Source organism: Pelecanus crispus, chromosome 9 (assembly GCF_030463565.1).
Source record: "Pelecanus crispus isolate bPelCri1 chromosome 9, bPelCri1.pri, whole genome shotgun sequence".
NCBI lineage: Eukaryota > Metazoa > Chordata > Aves > Pelecaniformes > Pelecanidae > Pelecanus > Pelecanus crispus.
The window spans coordinates 13,829,532-13,854,410 of record NC_134651.1 but is presented as its reverse complement, the minus strand read 5'-3'; the positions used below and the strand labels follow the sequence as shown (position 1 = coordinate 13,854,410).

Here is a 24,879-nt window from a genome sequence, read left to right as displayed (position 1 = left end):
ACACGCATGGTGAAAGCTGGCACTAAGTCTGTTTCCTTCTCATTTAGCAAAACTTTGTTATGCAAAAAAAAAAAAAAAAAACCATAAATGTCAACATGTCCCAACGCCCTGGCCACCATCCAACCCTGCCAAAAATAAGTCCAACACACTACAGGAAGTTGAAAAAGAAAAATAGGTAACTCGGAGAGCTGCCTGGCCACCCTCACCTTGTTTCAGGGGCAAGGCAGAGAGCCCATGAGCCGCAGGGGAGCGGGGTTCAGCCTTGGTCCAGCTGGGCGGCAGTGGGCAGCATGCGAGGCCACGGCCGGAGAGCGCAGATGCAGGCAGCCGCAGTGCACGCTGTGGCAGCAGCAGGCAATGCGAGCGCCCCGTGGGCAAACGGAGCCAGGCTGGCGAGTGGACACGCTTGGCAAAGGAGCAAGTCAGCTAATGATCATTTCCAGGGGTGGTTTGGATAACGACAATGGCAGTTCTAGTAGGTATTTCCTGAGATTGAGCAGGGCAGGGCAGGGGGAATTAATATGAGCTCAGTTGAGCTTCTACTCCTCCTTTATTTGTAATGAGATTAACAGCAGAGATCGTAGCGGCACCATCAGTCTGCTGCCGCGATGGGATGAGCCGATAAGCAGCTCCCACGCTGCCTCGCGTGCGAGCCCAGCAACTCTGGCACACAGGGAAAAACACCAGAAAAACCACCCCTTTTATCACACATGGCTTTTTTGCAATGGCCTTAGGGTGGCTTCGCTCCAAGTTCGGGGGAAATACATTGCATTGGACTGGCCTGTCTGCTCCTGGCAGTGCCAGAAGCATGCCTGACCTCCGCGCAGCCCAGCATCACCATCCCCTCCTTGCAGTGCTTCTGCACCAGACGCCAGCTCAAAGTCCCCATCTAAAGGCTGGTCCCTGCTTTGTCCATGAGAAATGAGGCCACGGCTTGCCACCGATGCACTTTGGGCAGCTCCAGTGCAAGAAATGAAACCACTTGGTTTGACTGCAATGAGGCATAAGCTGGAAAGAAGCGTGCATGCCCTGCAAGGCACCTCCCAGTTGCTCACAGTGCTTTAACTGGACCATAGCAAAGGTGGAGAAGAAACTCTGTTATGATACCCCTCATAGCAAGGAGAACGTGGACCCCCTGGCAAATTTTGCATGGATCTTTGTCGTGCCTGTGAAAGGCCTGTTCATGGCAAACCTAGAGCCACCTCTGAGTGTATGTAGCTCTATCAGGGGAGTTTTGGCTGGAAAACCGCTAAAAAAAAAGCCCTGTGTTTTAAAAGCCTTGTATTAGTCGCAGTAACCAGACTCGCACAGGCCAAGCGTGCTCATCCAGGGCAGGGGCCCCAGCTGCAGTGGGGCATCTTGGCACCAGGCTTATCCCTGCAGGGCTCTGCAGTGGCTGGGCACAGCCGAGGTGATGCCCGAGCCTGACATCCCCTTCACCACATTGTTAGTCACTGGCTGCATCACCCCACGCCAGGATGCCCACAAAAAACATCTGTGGTGACATGCATTTCTGCATGAAGCCCTTCTTACGGAGCCCCATCAACATGTGCCTATGGCCCAGGGATGGCCAAGCACCGTTGCGGGGGGAGCTGCCCAGACCTGGGGGGATTGCGGGGGGCTGGTCCCACCATTCCACAGGAAAAAAACCAACCCACCAACACCTTAAAACCAGTTTGCTGCCCCCAGGCACCTGGGGGTTGTTTATTCATCTCTTTTCATTTCAACACCTCGTGTGAGAGGCTGGGAGCTGGCATTCAGCGCTCCGGTGGTGCCAGCTCTAAGATTGTTTTATTTGATTTGCTGGCCAAATTGGGTGCATGGGTGGAGACTGAAGTTTCCCCTTTATTTTTGTTTTCAAAAAACCCTTCTGGCTCTGGGTGAGGCAGAAGGAGCTGAGTAGTTTCATGTCTATCTCCTCTGTGACAGTTACCTGCCTACAGCAGTGGGGCCACAGCCCGGCTCGTCCAAGCAGAGCAGCTGGGTGCAGGAGGACGGGCTCCCTGCTCCCAGGTGGGGAAAGCCCTCAGCCACCTCACACAGCATTTTTTTAATTCCCCCCCCCCCCCCACCGGCTCAAACACACTGGAAACAGTTTTAGTGCAAGCCCATCCCTCCTTGCTCTGTGCAACTGGTCAGAGGAAAATGGGCAGCCCGTGGCACTGGGAGAGGATGAGGCAGGCTGCGAGCTCCTTGCCACTCCAGGACTGATCACGAAAAATCCCGGCCTCATTGCCTGGCCTCATTTCACAGAGCTGCAGGGAAGGGGTTTGTCACCAACAGTCCTCAGGGAAAGCCCTGAGCTGTGTGCGGTTGACACCCTGCGGCGCTCTGAGCGAACGCTTTCAGAATAACTGTCCCCGACATCGAAACGTGGCCCCGACAGTGACTCTTAGGGATGTGACGAAGTATATATGGACTTTCTCCTGAGCCTGGCTGTGCCCCGTGCTTCCCCAGGTGACTCACCCAGGCCTCGCAGCATCTCCACAGGCAAAGCAGCCCAGGAGGGTTTTTCCCATCTCACTCACGGCTATGAAGAGAAGGACGTTCACATGCATCTTCCAAAAGCTCAGCCATGAACAACCAATATGCTGTGCTCTCCTGTGCCGAGCAAACTGCCAGGTTCACCCTGCCAGCCACAAGCCCACAGTGCTGCCACCAGGCTTTCCTGGCATCTTGGGCTTGCCCACCCTTCTGGAACCACCCGAGAGGCTGTGGGGAAAGTAAATGTACTTGCACCAAACCCAGGTGCTGCAGGGAGTGAGAAAGCCTGGCTGATGAGCACACACCCTGCCCTGCTCAGCCAGCACCATGCACATTCCTCCCTGTTTGCTTGAACATCTGCACCGGAGGCTGTACCGCTGACCCGGCAGTCATGTCCCACACCCTGCCAGTGCCCTGAAAACAGCCTGACTGTGGGGTCTGCGTGGCCAAGAGCTGCTGGCACGCGGGCCCGCCCCTCGGCTGCTGGGACCGATTGAGGTGGCTGGAGCTGCTAGCATCACCGCTTAGGGGGAATCAAGCCAAAACTACACATTGCATTTGCTCTGGGAGCATAACGAATCTTTGGTGGTTACCCTTGAGGTGGAAGATGCTACATCCTTTCTCCACTTTCAGACTAATTACACTGAAACAAAAGGTGAGATATGCCATACCAGGAACATTACCAAGCCTGCGAGTCCTCCACCCAGAGGGATTAGGTGGGAGCTCTGGATGGCACCAATACAGGTGCCGGCAGCCGGCCTCCCGCTCCTCTTGCTCAACCACTGGCGCCACCAGATAAAAGATAACAAACATCCTTCCTGCTCTTGTGACGGGCCTAGCAGCAAAAGAAAATGTCCAGGTCAGAAGCTCCTGCTGGTAGCCCATGCTCCAGGCTATGCAGAAGAGCTGCTGTCCCTCAGCACCTCTTTGCCCTAGCTGTGAACACCACATAGCACCAGCACGCAGGGGAGACCCAAGTGCTGCACACCCCAGGCACTGCCTTGGGTTCTCCCCTGCTGCCTTCAAAAAGCATCTCACTTCCAGCACTTCCACTCTTCCCAAGGGATGACACGGCTGCTGCTGATTCCTCCAAAATACCTTCTACTTTTCAGGAAAACCCAACAGGACTCTTTGCTTTCCCCTCCCTCAGCAGCTCTGCAAGCCATTAGTCACCATGCTGCCAGGCCATGCTAGTCTGAAGGCAGCTCTGCCTTGCAGACACACTCCGTATAAACGGGGATAAATGCACCGGAGGGGTCCTCCTGTTCTGCCCTGGGAGGGGGAAAAGGGCAGGGTGCTGCCTGGGAACAGGACAGCTCTGGGAGCATCACCAGACCTTCTCCCTCCCTGTCATGCCTGGCCACCCTGGTCAGCATTGCTCTTCTCTCATTTGCAGTAGGGATGCTCACAACCAGCTAAAGCAGCACGAACGGCAAGAAAATCAGGCTTAGGAAATTTGCCCATATTTGTACAGATGTCCGTCTTGGGCACCTTTTTCTGCAGCTTCACTGGGTTTGATTTGGCTGTTTCAACTAGCCGAGCGCCTTCTCAAAGGTATTCCATATGTCCTGGCCTAACCAGGCATGTAAGGGTTAACCAGTGTACTCCTTGGGCCCAGCATCACTTCACTTCAAATGGAACAGAAGGAAGGCTCTACTCTGTTCCTCTTGAAGACGTGAAAAACAGTCAAGTACTGCAGTTTGTGCTCCATGTCTTCCCTGCCAGACTCTGGCTGGGTTTCACCTCCTGTGAAATGCCACAGTGCTGCTTCCTGGCCATGGGGGCACCACTACAAAAACAACAGAAGAAAATTAAAAATCAAATTTCAGTCAGCTCGCTCTGCTCCTGAGACCTCTCCAGACAGCAGCCGGTCATAGCCTGTGTGGGACAGAGAGTGCCTTCGCCTTCACCTCCTCACCTGCCACTCTTCAGCTGGCTGCTGGCATCCCTGGCAGGGCTTTCAGTCATGTCCGGTTTCCTCACCTCCGAGACAAGGCTGAAATAATCTGAGACAGCTGCTGCCCATGGCCTGACAGTAATATAATTGCCTTAATGGTTACTTGCTAATATTTTACCCTTGGGTGAAATGATAAGGTTCAGGGCCAGGTGGAACATGTTCAGCCACCCCTTCTTTGGGGCAAGCTGAGTCACTGCCTTTATAGTTGTGCAAATCCAGTCTGTGTGTGGTTTTGGTGCATGTGTTTTTACCGTGAGCCCTTAACCTTCAATGCACAACACAATCCCAGCTGCTGATTGCTTTGGCTTCCTCTGTTCAAGTCACTAATTAAGCAGCAATAAAGGCCAGAATATAAACTATAATAGAAGTAACTGTCTTGCTACCCATAGCTCTTAAAGCTGGAAGAAAACTTTCCTGTTGGGAGAGCAAACAGCGGGGTCTGTGTGCTCCAGGTGTCACCCTCAGTGGCAGGCAGGCACTGCCGCAGGCTGCTCCTCTAGGAAAAGGGAGCCTTGCTCAGGGCTTTCAAAGGATGTTGTCAGCTTGGGTCTCAGGCTGGAGCCTAAATGCCAGAAGGGAGGGGACCGGCTCACACTTTCTGGTGAGCTGGGTATTTGCTCAGTGTGCAGGGCTCTGCATCAGCCTTCAGAGGACCACATACTGCCCTGGGGGAAGGGTGCTGGACCCTGCTCTGGGACCGGGCTTCTTACGCGTGGGCATTGCAGCACCTCCTAGGCATCTTGCCTTGTGCTGGAGGTGACCCGTTACCTCTTTTTTCTGTGAAAAACACCTCCATGAAAACACTCATGTTCACCTTCAGGTTGGCAACTCTCTCCAGGTTCAGCATGGGCTGCTTGACCGTGTCCTCGGAATAAGAAATCAATGCATTTGTCTCACATTTCACCATGGCACATGGATAATTTGATGCAATTGTGTAGCCACCCACACCTTTAATTAATCAAAGAGTTTTTCATGCAGCACTGTGCAATATTTTGTTTCCCAACATCCCTGCTATAGACTACTAGGATCTGTTGTAACATTTCTTACCCAATTCCAGCACTGAGGGCTATGCAGCCAAGAAGATGGATCACATGCGTAGAAATCTCAAGGTTGTCTTCAGAGGAATCAGAAGCTGAATTAATCAGAGGCTCACAGAGGGATTTGGGAAAACAAAACAAAACTAAAAAAGAACCAGCCAATAAACAAAACAACCTCAGGAAGAAAATAGGAAAAAGTCAGCAGGTTCCCTGGGGTGCCGTTTATGAAGCTCAGGAAAAACTGGAGGAAATCAGAGGCTCACCTAGAAAACACTTTTCCAGAGTTCACTGCTCCAGGACAGAGCTGAAAAATCCCTTCCAAGGGACCAAAGGGCCACCCCCACATCTTCCCCTTCAGACCTGCTCCTGCCCAGCTTCATGTTGCAGCTGCTGACGGGGGAAAGGCAAGTGCAAGTGAAGACTGGAGATGGCCAAGTAGGAGAGTGCTTGGAAATGCTCAGCCTGAATGCTGAGGAACTGAAAAGAAACACCTGACAAACGCTTGCCCACACCTGAGAGCTGAGCACCCAGCTTACACCTTTGTGTGCAAACGAGCAGTTTGGGCACTCAGCCCTCTGATCTTCCTGCAGGCCACGGCCACCCCAGCCAGGAAAGCCAGGCTGGGACCTGGAGGCCAGGGTAGGGGTGAGCAATGGGGGCACCCAGATGCTGAGCAGAGAGCCTGCGTGGGCAGACCATGGCCCTGGAGCCCAGATCCCGCACAAGCACTGCCTATGGCTGCCAGCACGGCGTACCCCTCCCCACCTCCCAGCCAAGGTGGATTCCATCCTCTCCAGCTCCCCAGCTTCTCCTTGGGAGCTGCAACCTGTCTCCATGGCAGAGCCCTGAACTGTGGCAGGTGCCTGCCCAGTGCTGGGGGCTGCTCTTACGTTTGGCCTCCCCTGGGGCAGAACCGCACATGGGCCAAACAAGCAGGGTGAGCTTTTACAGCCTGCACCAGCAAAATGAGCCGGAGCCAGCTCACAGCCTTTGAGCCAACAGTCCACGGGGAGCCCTGGGGGAGAGCCCCCCTCTGCACGCAGCACCCTGCGGAGCCGCGCAGGTGCACAGCGGGGTGCTGGGTGCTGCAGGCGGGTCGGCCCTGGCGAGGTGCCGGGCTCCCCACCCAGACTGGCTGAGCTGGCTGCCGTGGCAGCGTGGGAGCCCGGAGCCGGCCGCCAGTGCTCCAGCCAGGTGCTGCTGTGGGAGTTGCTGGCTGCGGCGGGTGCTCCCTGCAAAATACCTGGTGGTATTTTCTCAGCTGGAAGAAGAGTTATGTATCGCTCTGGCAGGGATGCCTTTTGCAGCCAAGGCTCTGTGTGTGTGTGTGGAGGGAAGGTGGAGCACCTCTCGTGCCCTCGGGCAGGGCACACATGGCGCTGGGAGCCTGAGGCGCTGCTGCATGCTGGCCATGGCTGCAGGGTGTTGCAGCACGGGGTAACCGTGCATGGCTGCTTGCCTCCAACGCGCTTCCAACCAGTCTCCTGGGGCGGGTAGGCTCTGGCTCTGGAGACATCTCTGGGCAGAGGTTCACCAACCAAGGGCACAGCTTCAGGCTTTTTGTACCCAAGAGCTGCCTGGGGTGAGAGCAGTCGTCTCTCTTGGTTTGGCAGGTGATGGTTTTTGGTCTTCAACTTCAGAATTTCTCATTTGTGCTGGTATTGATTGGCATGGACACAACACTGGGGATTCCCTGGCTGCACAGCAAAGGGCAGGAGAGCAGCAGCTTTCCTAAGAGGCAGCTACAGTAAAAGTTGCTCTGAAACACTGACAGGTCACTTGCTTGGAATAACCACCCATGCAAAATAAACAAGCAAGGGCTGCTGCTGCAGCTCTTACATGCGGTATGTGAAGGGAAAGGTGTTGAAAAAGGCAGTTTTATAAAACTCATGCCCATGCTGTGAGCACAGGAGATGTTTTGGGGGTCTGAGGGGAGCACACAGACTCAGTGATTCCGGTTGCACCTGCCTGTGGTGGGGAACACGGGACCAGAGCGGCGGCAGGAGAGGGGCTGGCACCGTGAGCCTTCATCCGCCCCGGCCCCGCCAGGCCAGCCACAGCCACCCGGGGCTGCAGCAAGGCCCTGCACCCCTATTTCATGCTGCTGGCGGCGGAGCAGCCCCCGATGCTCAGCGCAGGGCCGGGCCCGGAGCGGGTCCCGCTAGAGGGCAGTGGCTCCCCGGGCAGCGCGGCCGCCGCCCGCCCGGCTCCGCCCGGCTCCGCTCGGCTCCGCTCCGCATCACCGCTGCCCCCCTCATTTTTATACTTTTTTCTTTTTTATGAAGACGGCATTACAAATCCCCTTGACAGAGGAACCAACACGGGTGGGAGATGATACACTAGGAAGCGCTTTGGCTTTAGTGCAGCCAGATCTCCCGTCGTCTCTCTTTTTGGTTTTTTTGGTTTGTTTTTTTTTTTTTTTTTAAACGCCAGATTGGATTTGTACTCTTTTTTCTTTCTTTCTTTTCTTTCTTTTTTTTTTTTTTAAGTGTGCTGCTAGACACTCAGTTCGAGAGTGCTGGCAGTTAAAACAAAAGAGGAAAAGCACCATCTTTTATCCAGGTCTGCTGGCTCATTTTGTTTCAGTTTTTTCCCCTCTTCAGACCCTGCACCAGTTTCTTTGCCACACGCAGAGCCCTGCAGCCAGTTACTTGCCGCTGGATTGCACATGGCTGTGCCAGGAGAGCATCTCTCGCAGTGCAGCCCCAAGCCTTAGGAACTCAGCAAAGCTGATTGCATGGACAGAGCCATCCTGCTTCATATTAACAAACAAGCTTAGTCTTCCCTTGGCCTTGATGCAGGCAATAATGAGACCACATCTTCCTGGGCATGATTCAGAGTGGGAAGCTAGTATGCTCTGAAAGGCTCCCCAGGGACTTTCTTGCCACTGATGATGCAAGGAGCCTGATCTCCTACCCTAGGCAGTTGGGAGAGACAATGTAAGCATCTCCCTTGCATGCTGTAATGGTTGGTATCAGCCCAGCTGCCTGTGAGTAATTGCTGAGCATGCCAGAAGGCACCCACCTCCTGTTGGAGCATGTATCCCCATCGTCCAGGGAAGTGGCACAGCCATAGAAGCCACGGGCTGCTGTGCTCACGTTATCACTGCATGCAAAGGGCACTGCACTGCAACAGCAGGGAGAAAATCGGCAGAATGGTGCATGGAGACCCTCACCAAACACTTAATCTTAGAGCTATCAGGGTGAAATCCCACGAGCCTGTGTCTGATGTTGCTGTGGGAGCGGAGCGAGGTGTGGTACTGCTGTGGCTGCAGAAACACGCTGGGCACAAGCAATGTCCTCAGGTGCAGTTAGGACCCTTCAGCCTTTGGCTTCAATGCTGCAGGCACACAGGTCACTGCACTGTCCCAGAGATGCCCCTCAGTGCTTGCTTGGGCCCTGAGGCTGCAGCTACAGATGCCGCCCCCCCAACCCCCCCACCCCAAATCCTGTGTCTCCTGGCCCTCCCACTCCCTCATAGCCTTTCCTTTACTCACCAGTGGTCCCAGGCATCTGTCTCACTTCATGAAGGCAGAGCTGATGTTCCCTAAGAAAAAAAAAAAAAAACATGTAACACTGTAGGAGTGTTTACAAGGAAGTCAAAGCGTTTTAACAAAACCAGCTGATCCCATCCCCCTCTGCCCCAAAAAGGACTTAGACCAGTTTAGGCCAAGGAAGCACATGGCCACACTCAGCCAGCAGCCGGGCATGGCTGCCACGGGCAGCCCTGCAACATCCACAGGCAGACGGAGGGGGCTGTGGAGGGGCTCCAACTCCTCACTGAATGAAAGGCACCGACTAATAGAAATATGCACACACACAAAACCAAAACCACCTGTTTCCACAGCACTGATGTTAAGGCCTTGTGCTGAAGGGATGGTACATACAGTTGGGAGGGAATGGGCAAATGAGGAAAAGGGGCCCTGATCAGGAGAGCAAAACTGTAGCGAAGTGCTACTGCCGTACTCCTCTGAGTAAAATTTTGGCTCCTTAAGCTTACGGAAGCAAGCTGGGAGAAAGCTGCAGCCAGACCTTGCCAACAGAGCATAAAGTTTAGCTTCCTTCAAGTTTATTTGACCTTCATGGTCAGTGTATGAAACATAAACAGTAAGATTCCAAAACTCCAGCCTCTACCCTTTGCAATAGGCTCAGGAAGATGATTCACTGCTGTCGTGGGTCGCAGAGAGCCAAAACATCTCAGGACCCAGAAACCACCAGCTCGAGCCTGGCAGCCAGGCGAGGCTGTTTGCCAAACCTGCCTGGCAAAGGCTCAGCATCGGCACAGCCCGTGCCCAGGTGGCCGCACTCCACGTCTGGGCAGTGGCCATGCGCTGCCGCCCCACGGAGAGGAATATGCAGGGAACCTTTCAGGTTCACTGGCCTGGTGCAGCTCCTCTCACTAACCCTCACACAGCAGTTTGTATAAGCTACGCATTTCATAGCTCAGCAAATCAGAAGGCCAAACAGCCCAAGCTCCCACTTGGTGCTAGGGCTGGGCTGCCCACATGGTTTTCCCGCTGAGAAACAACTTGCAAAGAGGCAGAGTGGGAGGCCAGGTCCTGCAATCCTCCCACTGCAGCGCAGGCAGCCACTTTGCTGTCAGGAAGGTAGGGGTTTCTGCTAAGCCACACAGGACAGGAAGAACGTGATGAGCAAGACACCCTTCACAGGCTTCACTCAGGCGTTTGCCAAGTTTTGTTGTGTCTGGATAAGTTTCATTCCAGGGGACTGCTAGCTTCAGCACACTTAGAAAACAGCACAGAAGGGTATGCACGTCTTCAGAGGTCCACCCAGGCTTGCAAAACACAGCTGGAAGCCTGTGATGGATCCCTGCCCTGAAAACTTCATGCCTGCGCTAGAAGCATCCCAATATCCAAAGACAAAATTCCAACGAGTACGGGTGGAGGGCAAAAGGGAGAGCGCCAGCTTGGGATTCCTCCCAAGGTTGCTGTAACAGAAGCAATGCAGAAGTTCCTACTCCAGCAGTGGATCACAGCAGACAACAATTGCAACCATCAGCAAACATATTTCAAGCCAAGCTGGTTAATGGAAACTGAAATCTTATTTTACCTGACCCAGTTAGCTCATCTAGAGGCAAGGAGTTCATTGGCTGAAACAGCAATTTTTTGCAGCTGTTGTAGTAGCACTTCTCTCTTTTGAGAGCAACATACTAGTTTTTACTACTACAGTCAAGCAATCCCTGACTGCCAGAGTGCAATCAGGGGACTGATGCCTCTGGATATTGATATCCAGAGACAACTGCTTTTCTAATCCTTTGGCAAAAGGGAAAAGAAACAGTGACCAGAACCAAAGAAATCAGGCAGGCCTTCCCTACCCTAATGGTAAATGTGAAACTAACTCCCAAGGGAAGCTATGCCCTTTTCTTCTTTTGAGATCTTTGTGGGGTTTTTTTGGACACTCCCTGTTCCTGAGCATCCTCCCTCAACCATAACCCAGGAAAACTGTAGGAGACAGACATAGGGCCCCACAAAGAAACCACTCATAAAGCTCGGCTGTTAATTTGGCGGTCCATGGATAGACTGAAGCCACCAGCTGATGAAGGCCACTCTGTCACTTTTATGATAGCCACTTGACTGGCTCTGAGCTGCTCTTCTTTCAAGTCCTTGGAAGAGGAATTGGGATGCAAAGGAAAAGGCTTTGGTAGGAGAGAGGATGCATCAGGTGATGCACAAAGCCTTTGGTGTAAGTTAAATGAGGAGGACAAACCTCTCCAAGCTCCGAGGGGGATGGTGGAGATGGCTGTGCAAGACTACTTTACAAGTCTGGAGGTAGGAAAGGGCAGCACTGACCCTGCCTGCTCAAAGCGCACTTTCCTTCCCCCTGGCCACGGCACACAGTAGTCACAGGTCCACGGTGTTTGACCAGGATGTTGAATACGGGGCACGTCCCGGTGCCCTGCTCAGAAACAGAATAAAGAAACCTGATGAAAGAGCAAAGAAGAACCCTGCAAATGATGCAAAAGCCAGAAGGCTTCACAGTTCAGCAAGAGGCTTACCGGGGCCAACCCACTCGATCTGCCAGAAAGAAGGCAGATGGGTGCGTGATGGCGCCTTAGAACGCATCCTTGTGCCGCGGATGGTACGGGGATTAGAAAACCGCACACGTGGGCAAAGGCGACGCTAAGCCCTGGCTGCTCAGAGGAGGAAGCAGCAACAAAGTCTCCTGCTTGTTTCCAAGGAGGCGCACAGGCAAGAAAAGAAGCTGCTTGGGAATTCAGTGTCATTTTCAGTTTGGCTTTTATTTTCATTGACTTCAACAACAAGGTGTTCCAAAACACACACAGGTCTTGGTGCAGGCAACACTGTCATTGCTACAAGCTTTGGCAGATTCTCAGCTCAATTAACGCATACGCTTTGATGTATCAAAACAAAACAAAAAAAAATCATGGCTCTACAGGGGAGGGTAAAAGCTACAGCAGTTCAAACTCATTTGAAGATTCCAGTTATATAGATGTAGGCTCCACAGTGGTATACAGTAGGTATAGGTTTTCACAGCATATATTTTAATCATTAGTGATGCAGCAGAAAAGCTCCATCTCACTGCTGAGTTGAAAAGCAGATACTGAAGTTTTTGCATCCAGACTCTGGGCACAACATTAACTGCATTAACCTTTACAGTCAGAAGCTTCCTAGTTCCTAAAATGACGGTATTTTTGCATCAATATTTGTACAATACTGAAGCAGCTCAGAAGGATTACACAATGGAGATGCAACACCTTGGAGGCGAGAAGGGCACAACCTAATTCACCTCCAGGAATTTGCAAAGTACCCGCACTAACACTTTCCCCGCACTAAGACTGCCCCCTGAATTAATTCTTGCATCAAGTCAAGAGCAGGATGACTCGCTTCTTTTGTAGCATATAGGAAAAAAAAACAAACAAAAAACCAAACCACATAGTAAATTTTCACACTGAGCATGTTAAATACTTTGAAATCTAGGACGCTGCTCTTTGAAGTGTTACAAAATAAAATGATAAAACAGGCTTTCAGTACCTGCCCCCTCCCCCCTCAACTGCAAAGTAACACAGGAATCTCAGTATGAAAAATACAAATATATTTGTCCAGTGACGAGTCATTTGTTACAAGGTATACTGTAAGCGTTCTGCATAAAAATAATAATTAAAAAAAACCAGAAAAACAAACAACATTTTATTGTGGTTCTGTCAGACCCGGTAGCCCAAGAAGAAATAAAAATTGGCATGTTATGCTGTAGGAAACAAAAATTACACATACAAAAAAATATTTATATACACACTTTACAGGCTAGTCACCTTGCATTACTATTTAGAGCTATCCAAAATAGGCTTGCACAGTTACCAAAAGGCAGTCTTTGAATGCAACATAGACCTGGCACAGACAGATGGAGGATGCTAACAATATTGGACTTAAATGAAATATGTGGCACACAGCAGGGACCAGAAAACAGCCACTGCATTGAAACGAGATTATCTGGTTGTAGCAAGGTAGGATGACAAGCCATTTAAGCTGCTTTTTTCATCTTTCCCCAACCAAAAAAGTCAGGCTTACTGTTAAAAAGAGCAAGCCAGCTTGAAAGCAGCTGTGCTGAGCCGAGCTCCTCAGTTTAGGTTTGCTTTGTATACCTTAGAGTCTCGCTACCTTGGCCAATACAAATGCAAAAACATGCACTCTGTTCAGTTACTTGTCCACAGGATCGCTGGCAGTTAGAGGAAATGCCTCAGAGCACAGCTGCTGTAGAACCAATAAAGAAAAAACCAGAGAAAAATCAATTTCTCATGTAAACATGACATTTTGCAGTAGCAACGCTCATTTTACCAGGAACTGGTCCTTGTTCCAAGGCAGCTGGAAATTTCTTTCTTTTTTTACTCTCCACTTCTAGTGGCTTATCACTTAGTCTATAGTCACCAGCAACAAACCACAACAGGCTCCAGCCTATTACAGATATGTCTAAAGATGGTTCTATTTTACTTGGCAGGAAACCAATCTAGCATGGTCTAAATAAAAGATTGTCTGGGTTTAGGATAGCTGAAGCCCTGCAAATCAGTGTGTAGCTCTCAGTTGGTCCTCTGTTCAGCCGGAGGCTAGGCAGGCAAATCCTTATGCTAAACTAACCAGGCTGCATATGTGGCAAAGCCTAATTCTCTAGCTTAAATGTCAGTAGTAGTAGTACAGAATGGCTAAAGGTTGGGTGGGGCACAGAAATCAAGCGTGACCGATGGCTGTATTTGCATTTATAGCCTGAAACAAGCAAACCAGGACATACACATGAATGTAAATTCAGAACAAGAAGAGACAGCAGGTTTTGTTTTTCCCAGAGAAGGCAAGGGAAAGGGAAAAAGCGGGTTGCAGGTGGCCATAAGCGCTGGCCTGCCCAGCAAAGTGCATGTGCTGTCTCCGCTGGAGAATATTACACATGAACAGAGCACTCAGCTCCGTGGGAAGAGGCTGTTTAAGTGCGACGTTCAGCAGACCGATTCCCATCTATTTTTCAGATGAACTGGCAGTTCAGGGTTTGGTGGCTTTGGGCTTTTTGCATTTGGTTTTAGGGTTAGGGTTTTTTTTTTTTTGGCTTTTTAAAAATTTATTTTAACTTTCCTGCTTTTCAGAGTAGGATCACTGGATGAGAGAGACAAGTTTGCAGGTCAAGACACCCACAAGGTGTGTGAGGATTCAAAAGTCGAGAAAAGAAGCCCTCTCCCCAAAGGAAAACACGAAACAAGAACAATGCCTTCTCGAGAAGGTCAACAGCTTTCAAGGAAATACCACCCGCCTTCCCCCTTTGCTCAGCTCTTCCCCTTTGCAAGAGCTGGGGTGGAGGTTGCGGTCCAGGAGTATGACCTAGACAGCATCAAGAGCATAACTAGCATGAGTGAGCAAGAAGGCTCCCTCCGCCCTTCGTCCAGGGGTGCAATACCAAGCAGAAGGAAGACAAATGAAGGGCTGAGCAGTTTGTGGCTGAGGCAGGGTGGAGCAGGGTCCGCGGAGCTCACTCCCCTTCCTCCTTGATGCGTTGCTGTTTGTTGCGCCGGGCATCCATATCGAAGTTGAAGTCGTTCCACTCATCGCGGGGCGGGAAGGAAATGGTCTGCCGGAGTGTGAAGCGGACCGCATCGATGACCCGCTCCCCCCGGGTTTCACTGGAGCCCACGCTGACAGTGGAGGCGCCACTGGGGGTGCGCAGGAGGTGGGGAGGGGAGGAGAAGTCATGGAGCTGCCGGTGGTCCAGGATGCCCTTCCAGATGGCATGGCGGAACTGCTCCGGGATCTTGAGGCTCACCAGATCCTGCAAGGCAAGATGGAGGGCTTAAGAGAGCAATCCCTGGGCAAGCTGGGCTCTGGGAGTAGCAGCAGCCTCTGGGCCACTCTGCAAATGCCTATTAACCAAAGCTGCTAGAATCCAGGTGGCCATGATGCACTGTAGAAGACAAACCACTAATCCTGAAGGTGGTGGTTCACTTCTGCACAAGCACATGTAGCCATGAGGCTGCAAGGACTAATGACACAAGGTCTGTTTTGAAGTTACACAACACGCATTCATGCATAAGATATGGTGACCTAAAGCAAGATGTTTAACTGGACTGCAAGGCCTCCAAGACAAGCTCAGGGACATCTGCTGGTTGTCTATGGTGGGAGATACTGCGCTGCAGATGTTCAATGGCTTTGAAAACTTCTGTGTTTATTTCAAAGCCTGCAAAAGGATTTTAGAATGCAAGTCTGAGCTCCAGTATTTGAAGCTCTGGGTCTGACTCTATAGGAACTGCCTTAATTACTTGAACATAACCAAAATTTAAGAACAGACACATAACCTTAGAAAGCTTGGACTTTGAGGCCCCACGATCTCTGGTGCAGTACCTGAGAGTAGCATTACCTAAACTCTGGGAAATGTGATATCAGCTTCTGAAAAAATTAGCAACCAGCTTTGGTTAATTTGGGTCAGCTTTTCTAATTAGAGCAGCAGCAGAAGGAAGGCAGCCCATGCTAGGAAGCAAAAGCGCCACAGCCTTGCAAAGTCTCATGGCAAAAAAGGGGACAGCCAGCTCTGAGGAGAGCAATGGCACAGGAGAGGAAGCAGCAAGTCTGCAGCAAAAGCCATGCAAGAGAAAAAAACAAGCTGGGCTGAGATGCCAGTGGCAAGGGAAGATCGTTAAGGTAAGGCCAGAAAACAGAAGGAGGGAGGGAAAAATGCAGACCACTTCTGGACAGTCTACGTGTCTACAGGCAACTGAGGTGTTTCAGAGTGGTGTAAACTGAAACCAAGCCTTGCAGAATTAACAGGCATGTGGGCTGGGGCCACTTCGGGGGCTAAAATGCACAGTGGTGGGGAGGTGGAGACACTCTTTCTCTGTGCCAAGCAAGGCAGTTACAATGCTGGCCCCGAGTCCAGCCTCTCTTAACCTCACAATAAGTCTTCTCTGTGTGCAACAGCCTTAAATCAAACTAACCATATTAAAAAAAAAAACAAAAAAAACCTGAGTCTGGATTTCTGACCCGTTCCTACAGCAGGGCCAAGAGTGCAAACAAAGGAAATTGTGAGGAATTACTTACATCCATGGAGTAATGCTCAATCTGATAGATGGTGGTCAGCCCCTGGGTCGTGAAATAATCCACACAGGATGAGCAGCCCAACCTCGCTAAGAAGCTGCAGAGGAGGAAGGAAGGAAGGAGAGAGAAAAAAGGATCACCCTGGCTGCAACAGCCCAAACCACAGAAAAACCAAACACTCAGCCAACCTGCAGCAACAGGAAACAAAGCTTTCACCCTTGGCTTGACCTTCTCCAAGACATCCCAGGCCAGCAAGCTGCATCGGTGCCACATCAAACAAATGAGGGAGTCCTTCAACTTGGATCCTAGCAGACAACCCTCATGGCAGCACCTTGCCTTAGTCAATAGCTGGTGCTACACAGCCTGGATCCTGGGGCAGGAAGGCTCATGTGGACCCTCCTGCCAGGCCACTTCACCCAGAAGGTGGCTGAGCCCGTGGCAGCCTGCTGTACAGATAGAGGGCTTCAGCAAGGCGGTGGGTCTGGGGCTCAGACACATCATGCACACAAAGTACTTCAGCACATTCCTCCCTAAGTGTAAAGGATTCCTCCTTTATGGGCAGCATCCTTCAACCTGTTCAACCTCATGAAGGGCAGAGGGGCTTCTGACCCCAGCCATGGCTTGTCAAGTAGCCAAAGGGGAAAAAAAAGAAAAAAAAAAAGAAAAAAGAAAAAAGAAATGTTTGCAAGACTGCCTGGTGCCCTCAGCTCCACCAGTCCAATAGATGCTGCATCCCTCGGCTTTCTTGCAGTCCTAACATCCCTGCTTCTCTCAGCTCAGAGGTGAGGGTTTGAGGCTTGGTGCCCAGAGGTGTGCCAGCCCTGGGACTGCCAAGACCCACTGGGATCCAGTGCTCCAGAAGAACGGGGCGAGGGACCCGGCAGGACCCTTCACGCTCCTGACATGAGTCCTTGGCTCCCTGCGGGTGGGCAACGTGTGCCAGGCAGCCTGCTCCCGCTCACCTGACGATGCTGCAGTCTGTGGGGTACGGAGGAGGGGGGGTACAGTGGGACGTTGAAGGCATGGAGAGGGGAGGAGGCAGCGCCTGAGTGGGGCTGAGGCCATTCATGTCGCCGGTCATGGCCATGTGGGTGCCCATCATGGGAACTGGAGAAGAGAAGAAGGAGGAGCACATTGTTACCCAGGCATCCCTGGACCCCCACTTTGCCCCCAGCACGGTGCCAAGGGACAGCACCTGCAGCTGAAGCAGCCTTGAATCCCCTGCAAAGTCCCACACAGAGCAAGCTCATGGGGAATTTTAGGCAGGGCCACAATGACAGCACAAGGACCAGATGACAGACGGGAGCTCTCCCCTCGCCAGAGCAACTGTCGGCCGTGCTGCCACGTCACCTTCCCTTACAAACAGGCTCGATAGAAACCTAAGGAAGCCGCAGGCATCTCAGCTTTCCCTGCTGCAGGAGAGGAGCAGGACAGAGCCAGCGGAGTAACCCAATACGGAAGCCAAACAGCTTTGTTTTCAGAGACACCGAGAGCACCCAAAGGGGATCAGCAACAGGTGTGGGCAACAGCCCAATGCTTTTGAAATTTAGTAAAAAAACCCAAAACACAAAACCCAAGCCAACCCCCAAAAAACCCCCACCCAACAAAACTCAGCCCCCAGAACCACGTCTGGCATCCTGGATTTACAGGGCTGCTGGGCACTCTTCGGCAGCCAGGAGGAAGCAGGTTACAGAGCTGTGAGATGCAGATATTTCCTTTGAAACTAAGAAGTATCTTAATTGAACCGAGGGGAAATCGTTTGCCAATGCTTGCATCTCCTCTGCTGGGAAAGGAAGAAACAACAACTCTTGAAAGACAGATGACAGTGCAGCCAGCCAGATCTGCAGCAAGAAGTAGCTCTGTTCACTCGGTGAGACTCAGAGCAGGGTGCTGAAGCTTAGAGAAAGCAGGTGACTTGCCCTGTGGCACAGCAGTGAGCAATATTCGGCTCTGCAGGTTCCCAGCCCTGTTACCACAAATGACTCCAGGCTCCCCGGAATAACAGTAGCCACTTGGAGATGCCAAGTCTCCTTCCCTAGATTAGTGGGGTGTGCACACAGAGCAGGAGGAGTGAGAGTTTCTTACTGTTGGTTCCCATGCCGTCAGGTATGGTGGTTGGGGTCAGGGCATTGCGCTGCTGGGGGTTAATTAGCTGGCTGACCGAGGGCAGCTTGTTCATGCTGTTCATTTTGCTGAGTGGTGGAGAGTTGGAGCCATAGGATGACTGCGACTGCATGGAGGTCCTGCAAACCAAGGAAAAGTTAGGACAGGAATTACAGTGGTTGGTTGTTAAGAGCACACATCCAAGGGGCTACGTTTTTTTTGTTGCTGTGGTGAGCTAGTGCTAGTAAAATCACTGACACCATGGGAGCGTCACAGATAAAGATCATTGGAGAGAGAGTCAACAGGAAGTAAGAAGTTTCCCAGATATTCTGGGCATTTAAAAAACAAATGGTGAAATACTGATGAAGGGAACCTTCACTTTCGGTTCAAATTTTTTATTTAAGGAAAAGTTTCCACATAAGTTTTTCAGTTGAAGCGAACATACGCAAAGCCAGCAAACAGCTGCCAAAACTCGAAAATAGTATTTTTAAGTTAAGCTCTCCTTGTGGTCAAAGGCTTTTTCGTAAGAACAAGAGCTGAGGAAGCTATCTCAAACCATCTTAACTACCCCTAAAACCTGACTGCAGAAATAGTTTTCCGACTGGGTCACACTTATCAGCTTGGTTTCTCCAAAATTCCTAGTTATTCATACAATCAGGTTGTTGTCAGGTGTATATACATACATACATATATATATATAAAAAAAACAACCAGAGGCTCTTTGCTCAATAGAGACTCCATACACCTTAGGGACCACTACTGAGATAGTCAGAGCTGCCTGAGATGCCAACACGCAGCTTTTGCTGGTGCTAAGAAGAACTCGGTATCCAAACCCCGCAGGCTGCTTGCAAAGAGTATCAGATTCTTATTACCACTTGACAACAGCACTGGCCTCCCTCAAGTCCAGGCATCCCCAAACTCCATCCAGCGTGTCCACAAACCAGGCCAGAGAAGCTTGCTGGCGAGCTCCCCCTCCCCAGCCCCAAGGGTCCCAGCTGCAATCCCGCCTCGTAAGCAATCCGGAGTGCAAAGACCAGACCGCTTCTGAACAGCAGCCCAGTTCCCAGATCAAGTTACGGCTGCGGCATCCCATCTGGAGTGGGGTCTTATTTGGGATATGCAGAAAATTATCATTAAAGCGGGCCCAAGAGCGCAATTGGCAGAGCATTGCCATGCCACAGGAGAGTGGGTTTTTCTTTCTCTGACACCAAGGGCTTTTGCAAGACTGGGCAAAGGTGCTGGGGAAGCGGGCACACTTCCCAAACACGATGAGGTGCTGGGGAAGCGGGCACACTTCCCAAACACGATGTACCCTCGCAAACCATGCTCACCCAACAGAGCAGAGGTCACCAGGATCGCCGCGGAGCCCGGCACTCGTTCTGCCGTATCACGGTGACCCCGTGGCAAATGTGCAGGGGCACATTCCCGTCTTATTTCCCATTGGGAAACTTGTTCGTCTGGGTATAACTGGTTGCACCAATTCCTGGGAACTGGCTTTCCTTCTATGCAAAAAGAATAGTTATTACTTCAAATAAGTGAAGTGTAAAGGAAAGAAAAGGCTTATTCCTAGATAATTTATTAAAACGTTCAGCACTCAAGGTCAAGTTTCATACAATTACATTGTCTCCAGCTTCCTGCACTTTTAAGACTTGCAGTGCTGGGTGGAGAAAACATCTATGCTAACAGGCTAGAGTATCTAAGGCCCTGAAGAAATGTTACCTAATTACACAATTACAGGAGGTACAGAAGGGTGTGAACTGTCCTTTGGCAGTGAAGATGCAGGACAAGATCCAGCAAACTTCATAGACTCAAGGAAGTGGAAAGCACAAGAAGCTTCACAAATTAACGATGGCAGCAACTCCCAAGGGGAAGTGAAACCGAGCCATGAAGTTCAGACCCAACTTTTCAGGGTGAAGAGAATGATTCAGATCTGAGGTTTCAATTCACTAATTATAAAATTGAGGCCAGCCATGAAATTCAAGTCAGGTTGACACCACCCTTAACCTAAGAGGCTTCTGGATTTAGGACCAAAATTAATATTTCTACTTTACAGGTTCAGGCACCTATCCTAACTGAGCTTCAGCTGAAATTAATACACACCTGAGTAGCCTCTTAGGGCAAAATCTGCATGATATGCAAGTGAAGAGGTCACCATATACACAGTGAAATTCCAAATCAAATCAACAAAGACTTCCCAAAAAATATTTAGTTGCATTGTTTAAGCTCAAGACAGATTTTATTCAGAAAGCTCATGACTAGAAACTTTTTTTTTTTTTTTTTTTTTGTAAAAAGGATGCCTGTTGCTACAAAACAAGATTCTCCAAGGAGGTCAGTAGTGGGCCTAACTTTGCCCTCTACACCACCACCAATGATCTCAGCAAAGCTAGTTAGGAGACTACAAAATACTTTGGGGATTAAAAAACAGAAAAGCAGCAAGCAAACATAAGCCAACACAAAGCACCCTACACTATAGAAAACAAATGCATACTTTAACATATAGCTTAAGGATTCCATTCTTATCTCATTCATACTCATAAGAATCAAGATTAAGACAATCAAGCTCAAGTGAATCAAACAGGAAACAAAAGCATTTTTCTTCATATCCATACTCGTTTCAACTAAACTATTCCATCATATAAGCAGATGTGTAAAAGGTCTAGAGAAAGCCATCTGGCCAAAGAAAAGTCCCAAGATAAACGAAGATGCAAAATTTTATTGAAAATTAATGTCACACATTAATATAGCAACAGCCTCAGAAACACAAGAAGATGTTTTTGGTATTAAACACACGGACTACATGGTGTTTGAGGATTCATTTAAAATATATTGCTTTTTTCTCAATGTTTTTTTAAACAGGTATTATAAGAATGTCATGCACAGTGATTTTCATTAAAATTAGACTTACTATGTCTCAAGAAAGATTAGGAGCATTAACATTTCTTTGATATCAATGCCAGTGAAATGCATTTTAATATCAAGGTATAAGGACTTCAATTAAGAGACTATTACACTTCTTGGAACAGTCTGATACAAAAGGCACTGAGTCACATTCTGCAACTGATTTTCTCTCTTCAAGAGGCTATCTAATTATTTAGCCAATAACATTTGTAGTTATGCAAGCTCATATGAGGGCAATTGCCTCTCATGCTTCAAGGCATATACTGATTATCTCAGGAGGTCAGGAAGGAATTTCTTTCTCCCACATATGAAGCACAGTTCAGTTCACAGGTTACCTTGTATAATTCCGTGCTTTCCCAGCTCACTGGATATCAGCCCTTCACCAGAGGTAGGAAACGCTTCGGACAGACTGATTACCTGATTCAGTAGACAAGTCCTAAAGTCCTCATTCACATTAGATGAGCACACTGTCATGTAAGTGGCCTCAATGCAAATGACATGAAAGGTTCATTAAGTGCAAGAATAGGGCAGCTCAGGCTCAGAGAGTTTAAGATTTCACCCAAGTGCCCTGTGCCTACAGTTTGCTATCCCTGAAGACCTAGAGCTAGTTACAACACAGAGACCCAAGTGGAATCAAAGCTGTCCAGTTCTGGGCCTGCCTTTCCTTAGCCACAGCAAGTGCAGGATGGATTACATCTCCAGTTCACACATGGTCAACATGGCCATTGGCAATGTTTTTTCAAGTAAGGTTACCCACTGGGCTGCATAACACTGGGATGTCACTGAAGTAGTCTAGTAATGGCACACAAGTGACACAGATGATACTCAGTTGCACTCATCCACTGTGGAGGCCCATGAAGCGGGACACTAAAAAGCACAGAGATACCCTTGCTCTCCACATCTCAAACAGCTACTGTTCTAAAGCAAGCAATAGTGCATCTTTTCAACCACACAGGTGTATTGTAGGCTTGGTAACTAACTGGGGGCATGGAAAGGAGGAGCCCTGATGGTCACTAGGCAGTCAGCAACTGCAGCACAGGGACAAGGGTGGTGATAATGACTCCCCTTAGATTTCAGGTATGGGAATTTCCCAAGACAGGCAGTGGATGCAATCTGCTCTCCAGGGAATGAATAATACAGGGAGTGAATACACATCAACTAATTGACATAGACTGATATGACCTGACTGACTGATAAGGCCCAATTAGTCCACTTGGTTATTCCTTGAAAGGAAAAGGCTTACTTCTCTGAAGCCCCAGAGATGACAAAGAAGCAATCAAGACACAGCTGGGAAAAAGTTTTCTTCTTTTACCTGCAGAGGACAGACTACAGAGCAACTCCAATTGCTCCCAGCTCCAGGTTATTTGGTTAAAAAAAAAAAAATGCACCTTCTAAGATAACCACCTAGTAGCTGGAGAGCAAATCAAGTCACCGTTAAGACCAGTTTCACAATCATCATCCTCTTACAGGTAAGGAGGACAAATCAGAAAGCCTTTCCAGAGGACAGTGGGCTCCAAATAATTTACATTCTTGTTTGGTGGAAGTTCCAGGTGCTGTATTGCCCATCATGGTACAAGAGATTTCCTAGAGGTCAGACCAGATGGTGAACTGGAGCATGAGCTGGAATCTCACGGCATGGGCTGTGGATGCCTTGTATCTTCTGGCGAGCTGCCTCCTCAAACTTGCTGGTGGACAGGCCCTGGAGCAGAGCTCTAGATACAGATTACTGTGTCCCTGCCACAGTATTTCTGTATTGCCAACCATAAGCAGACAAGACCAAGATCCAAGAATAAACATTCATTGGAAGGACAAACTGACAGTGCCAAGCATAATTCTGCATCTGGGCTGCATTTGCAGTTCAGATTCCCACCTCTCACAGGGAAAGGAATAATATTGCCTTTCTTCTCCCAAATAAAAAGGCACAGAGCAACAGTTACCTGCAGCTTTCCAGGCAAAGTAAAGAGGCACCTGATTTGTTTAGTATTTAATTAGTTATTATTTATACTTAATCACAATTTTTGGGCCTCTTTTCCACCAGCCCTCCCCCAGACTGCTATGGTACAACAAATCTTGCTAAGACAATGAAGGAGATATCCAGAGATGGGATATGGCTCTCAAAGGAGATGTTAGTATGAGTCATCACCTGCTCAGATCACAGCTCTGCTGCCTGGAAGCAGATGGTGTGATGTTCAGAGATAAGAGTCTTCTCCCACTGCATCAGGCTTTTTTCCTTGGTGGGTGGCCAGGAGGCCCGCTCTACATTTGGGAGGCACCTTCTCTTCGGGCTGTGCCTAACCACAAGTGTGTCAGAGCTGGGTACACACCTGCCCCAAATAAATCCAGCACGGACTGCACTGCAGGCACACAGGTCCCCATCAGTATTGATCCAGCACCCTGTGTTACTCAGGGGCTGCTAATCAGTGGCATTTACAACTGAGCTTTGCTCCCCAACCACTGCTGATCTGGGCAGACACCAGCCCACAGGGAGCACCATTCCTGGCGTACCTTCAGCAACTTCTTCTCAAACTTCTTCTCATTTCTATTTCCTGCGGCCATCAACACCGGAGGGTTCCTCAGGAGAGATGCCACTGCCTGAGAGTGTGGGTTGAAGAACAGTTCTCTACCAGCATCAGGGGCTGTTCTTCATATAAGGATGTTTGAGTACCTCTTGGTGGGGATAGACACAGCAGGCATCATGCTCACCCTCAGCCAGCTCCTCCCTCACTGCCAGCATCTGCACCTAGTGCCACGCTCAGCAATGCCAGGTTAATTCCACAGTGTGTTACTTGCCTGCTGATCGTTCCTCCTTTGTGCTGGTCTGGGCTTGACAAAGTTTCCAAAGGGTTCAAATCCACCTTGTCAAGCCCCATAAAAATGGCCTTCAGAGGTAAGGTTTGATACAAGCAGTGTGAGGGTTTACAAGTCCTTGCTGAGAAACGGTCTCCTGTGCAGGAATTGCTAAGCCAGGATGCACTTCACAGACACCGTAAGCAAGAGCCACTGGGTGCAGGATTAATGGACAAGGTGGGCATGGCCTGAGGCCACTTGGCTGAGTCAGCTGCAAAATATGCTGGCACTGCTTTCCTTTGATCTGTGAGGTTTGTAGTGATTAGTGATGGGGTAAAACATAGTAGAGTTGATGAATACTCTAAAGCAACATCTAATAACTGCTGAATGTCTGCAAGGAAAGGGGCAAGATCCAACCCCTTTTCACAGGTAAGGCAATGAGCAGCTTTGGACACTCTACCCTTTACACCCTCAGCTGCAAAGGAACAAGAACACTGGGCACACTGTCATTACTCAGAAAGACTCCAACCTCACATTCACCTTGTGCAGCTCAGCCCACCATTTGGATTGAGCCCACAGAGTCAGAAGGGACCTTTCTAAGTTCAGCAAAGCTGGATTAATGCCAGCGGTGCTAGTGCAAAGTCCAAGTCACCCACTCTTCCCTACAATTTTGATGTATTTTAGATCAGACCCTATATGATTAGAAATAAGGGGAAACAATTCATGATGCCAAATTAGTGGGCATTTCTACAGGAAAAATACGGATTTCTTACCAGTGCCAATTCATATAATTATTACCTCCCTCTGTCCAGCAGTACAAATACTTCATCTACTTGCACTATTACTGCATGACCAGCATTAAAACAGGCCAAATTGACTTGTAGTCAATTGTTGTACAGACCCAACCCTCTTCCATCCCCCCCAGCCCATGAACATATTTTTAATTTAAACAAGACGAGGCATTTTAAAATTGAGACCTGCTCAGAGAAACCCTGCCGAGTTTCACAAATACAGAAGTAACAGGAAAGAGTACCAACAGGTTACAAAACCAGGAAGAAAACGTTACACCAAGA

At 49.6% G+C, this 24,879-nt stretch overlaps 1 protein-coding gene across 2 annotated transcripts in view; it reads right to left on the bottom strand.

Moving 5' to 3' along the window:
* Nucleotides 1–14,462: 14,462 nt before the first annotated feature.
* Nucleotides 14,463–24,879, bottom strand: part of TP63 (tumor protein p63) — a 106,190-nt gene continuing 95,773 nt past the window's right edge. For both annotated transcript variants that reach the window (XM_075716034.1, XM_075716035.1), the window contains 4 exons: nt 18,104–18,261; nt 16,981–17,125; nt 16,022–16,115; nt 14,463–14,759 (listed from right to left, as the gene is read on the bottom strand). In XM_075716034.1, coding sequence (XP_075572149.1) covers nt 14,463–14,759; nt 16,022–16,115; nt 16,981–17,125; nt 18,104–18,261 — 694 coding nt within the window. The remainder of the gene's footprint in view (nt 14,760–16,021; nt 16,116–16,980; nt 17,126–18,103; nt 18,262–24,879) is intronic.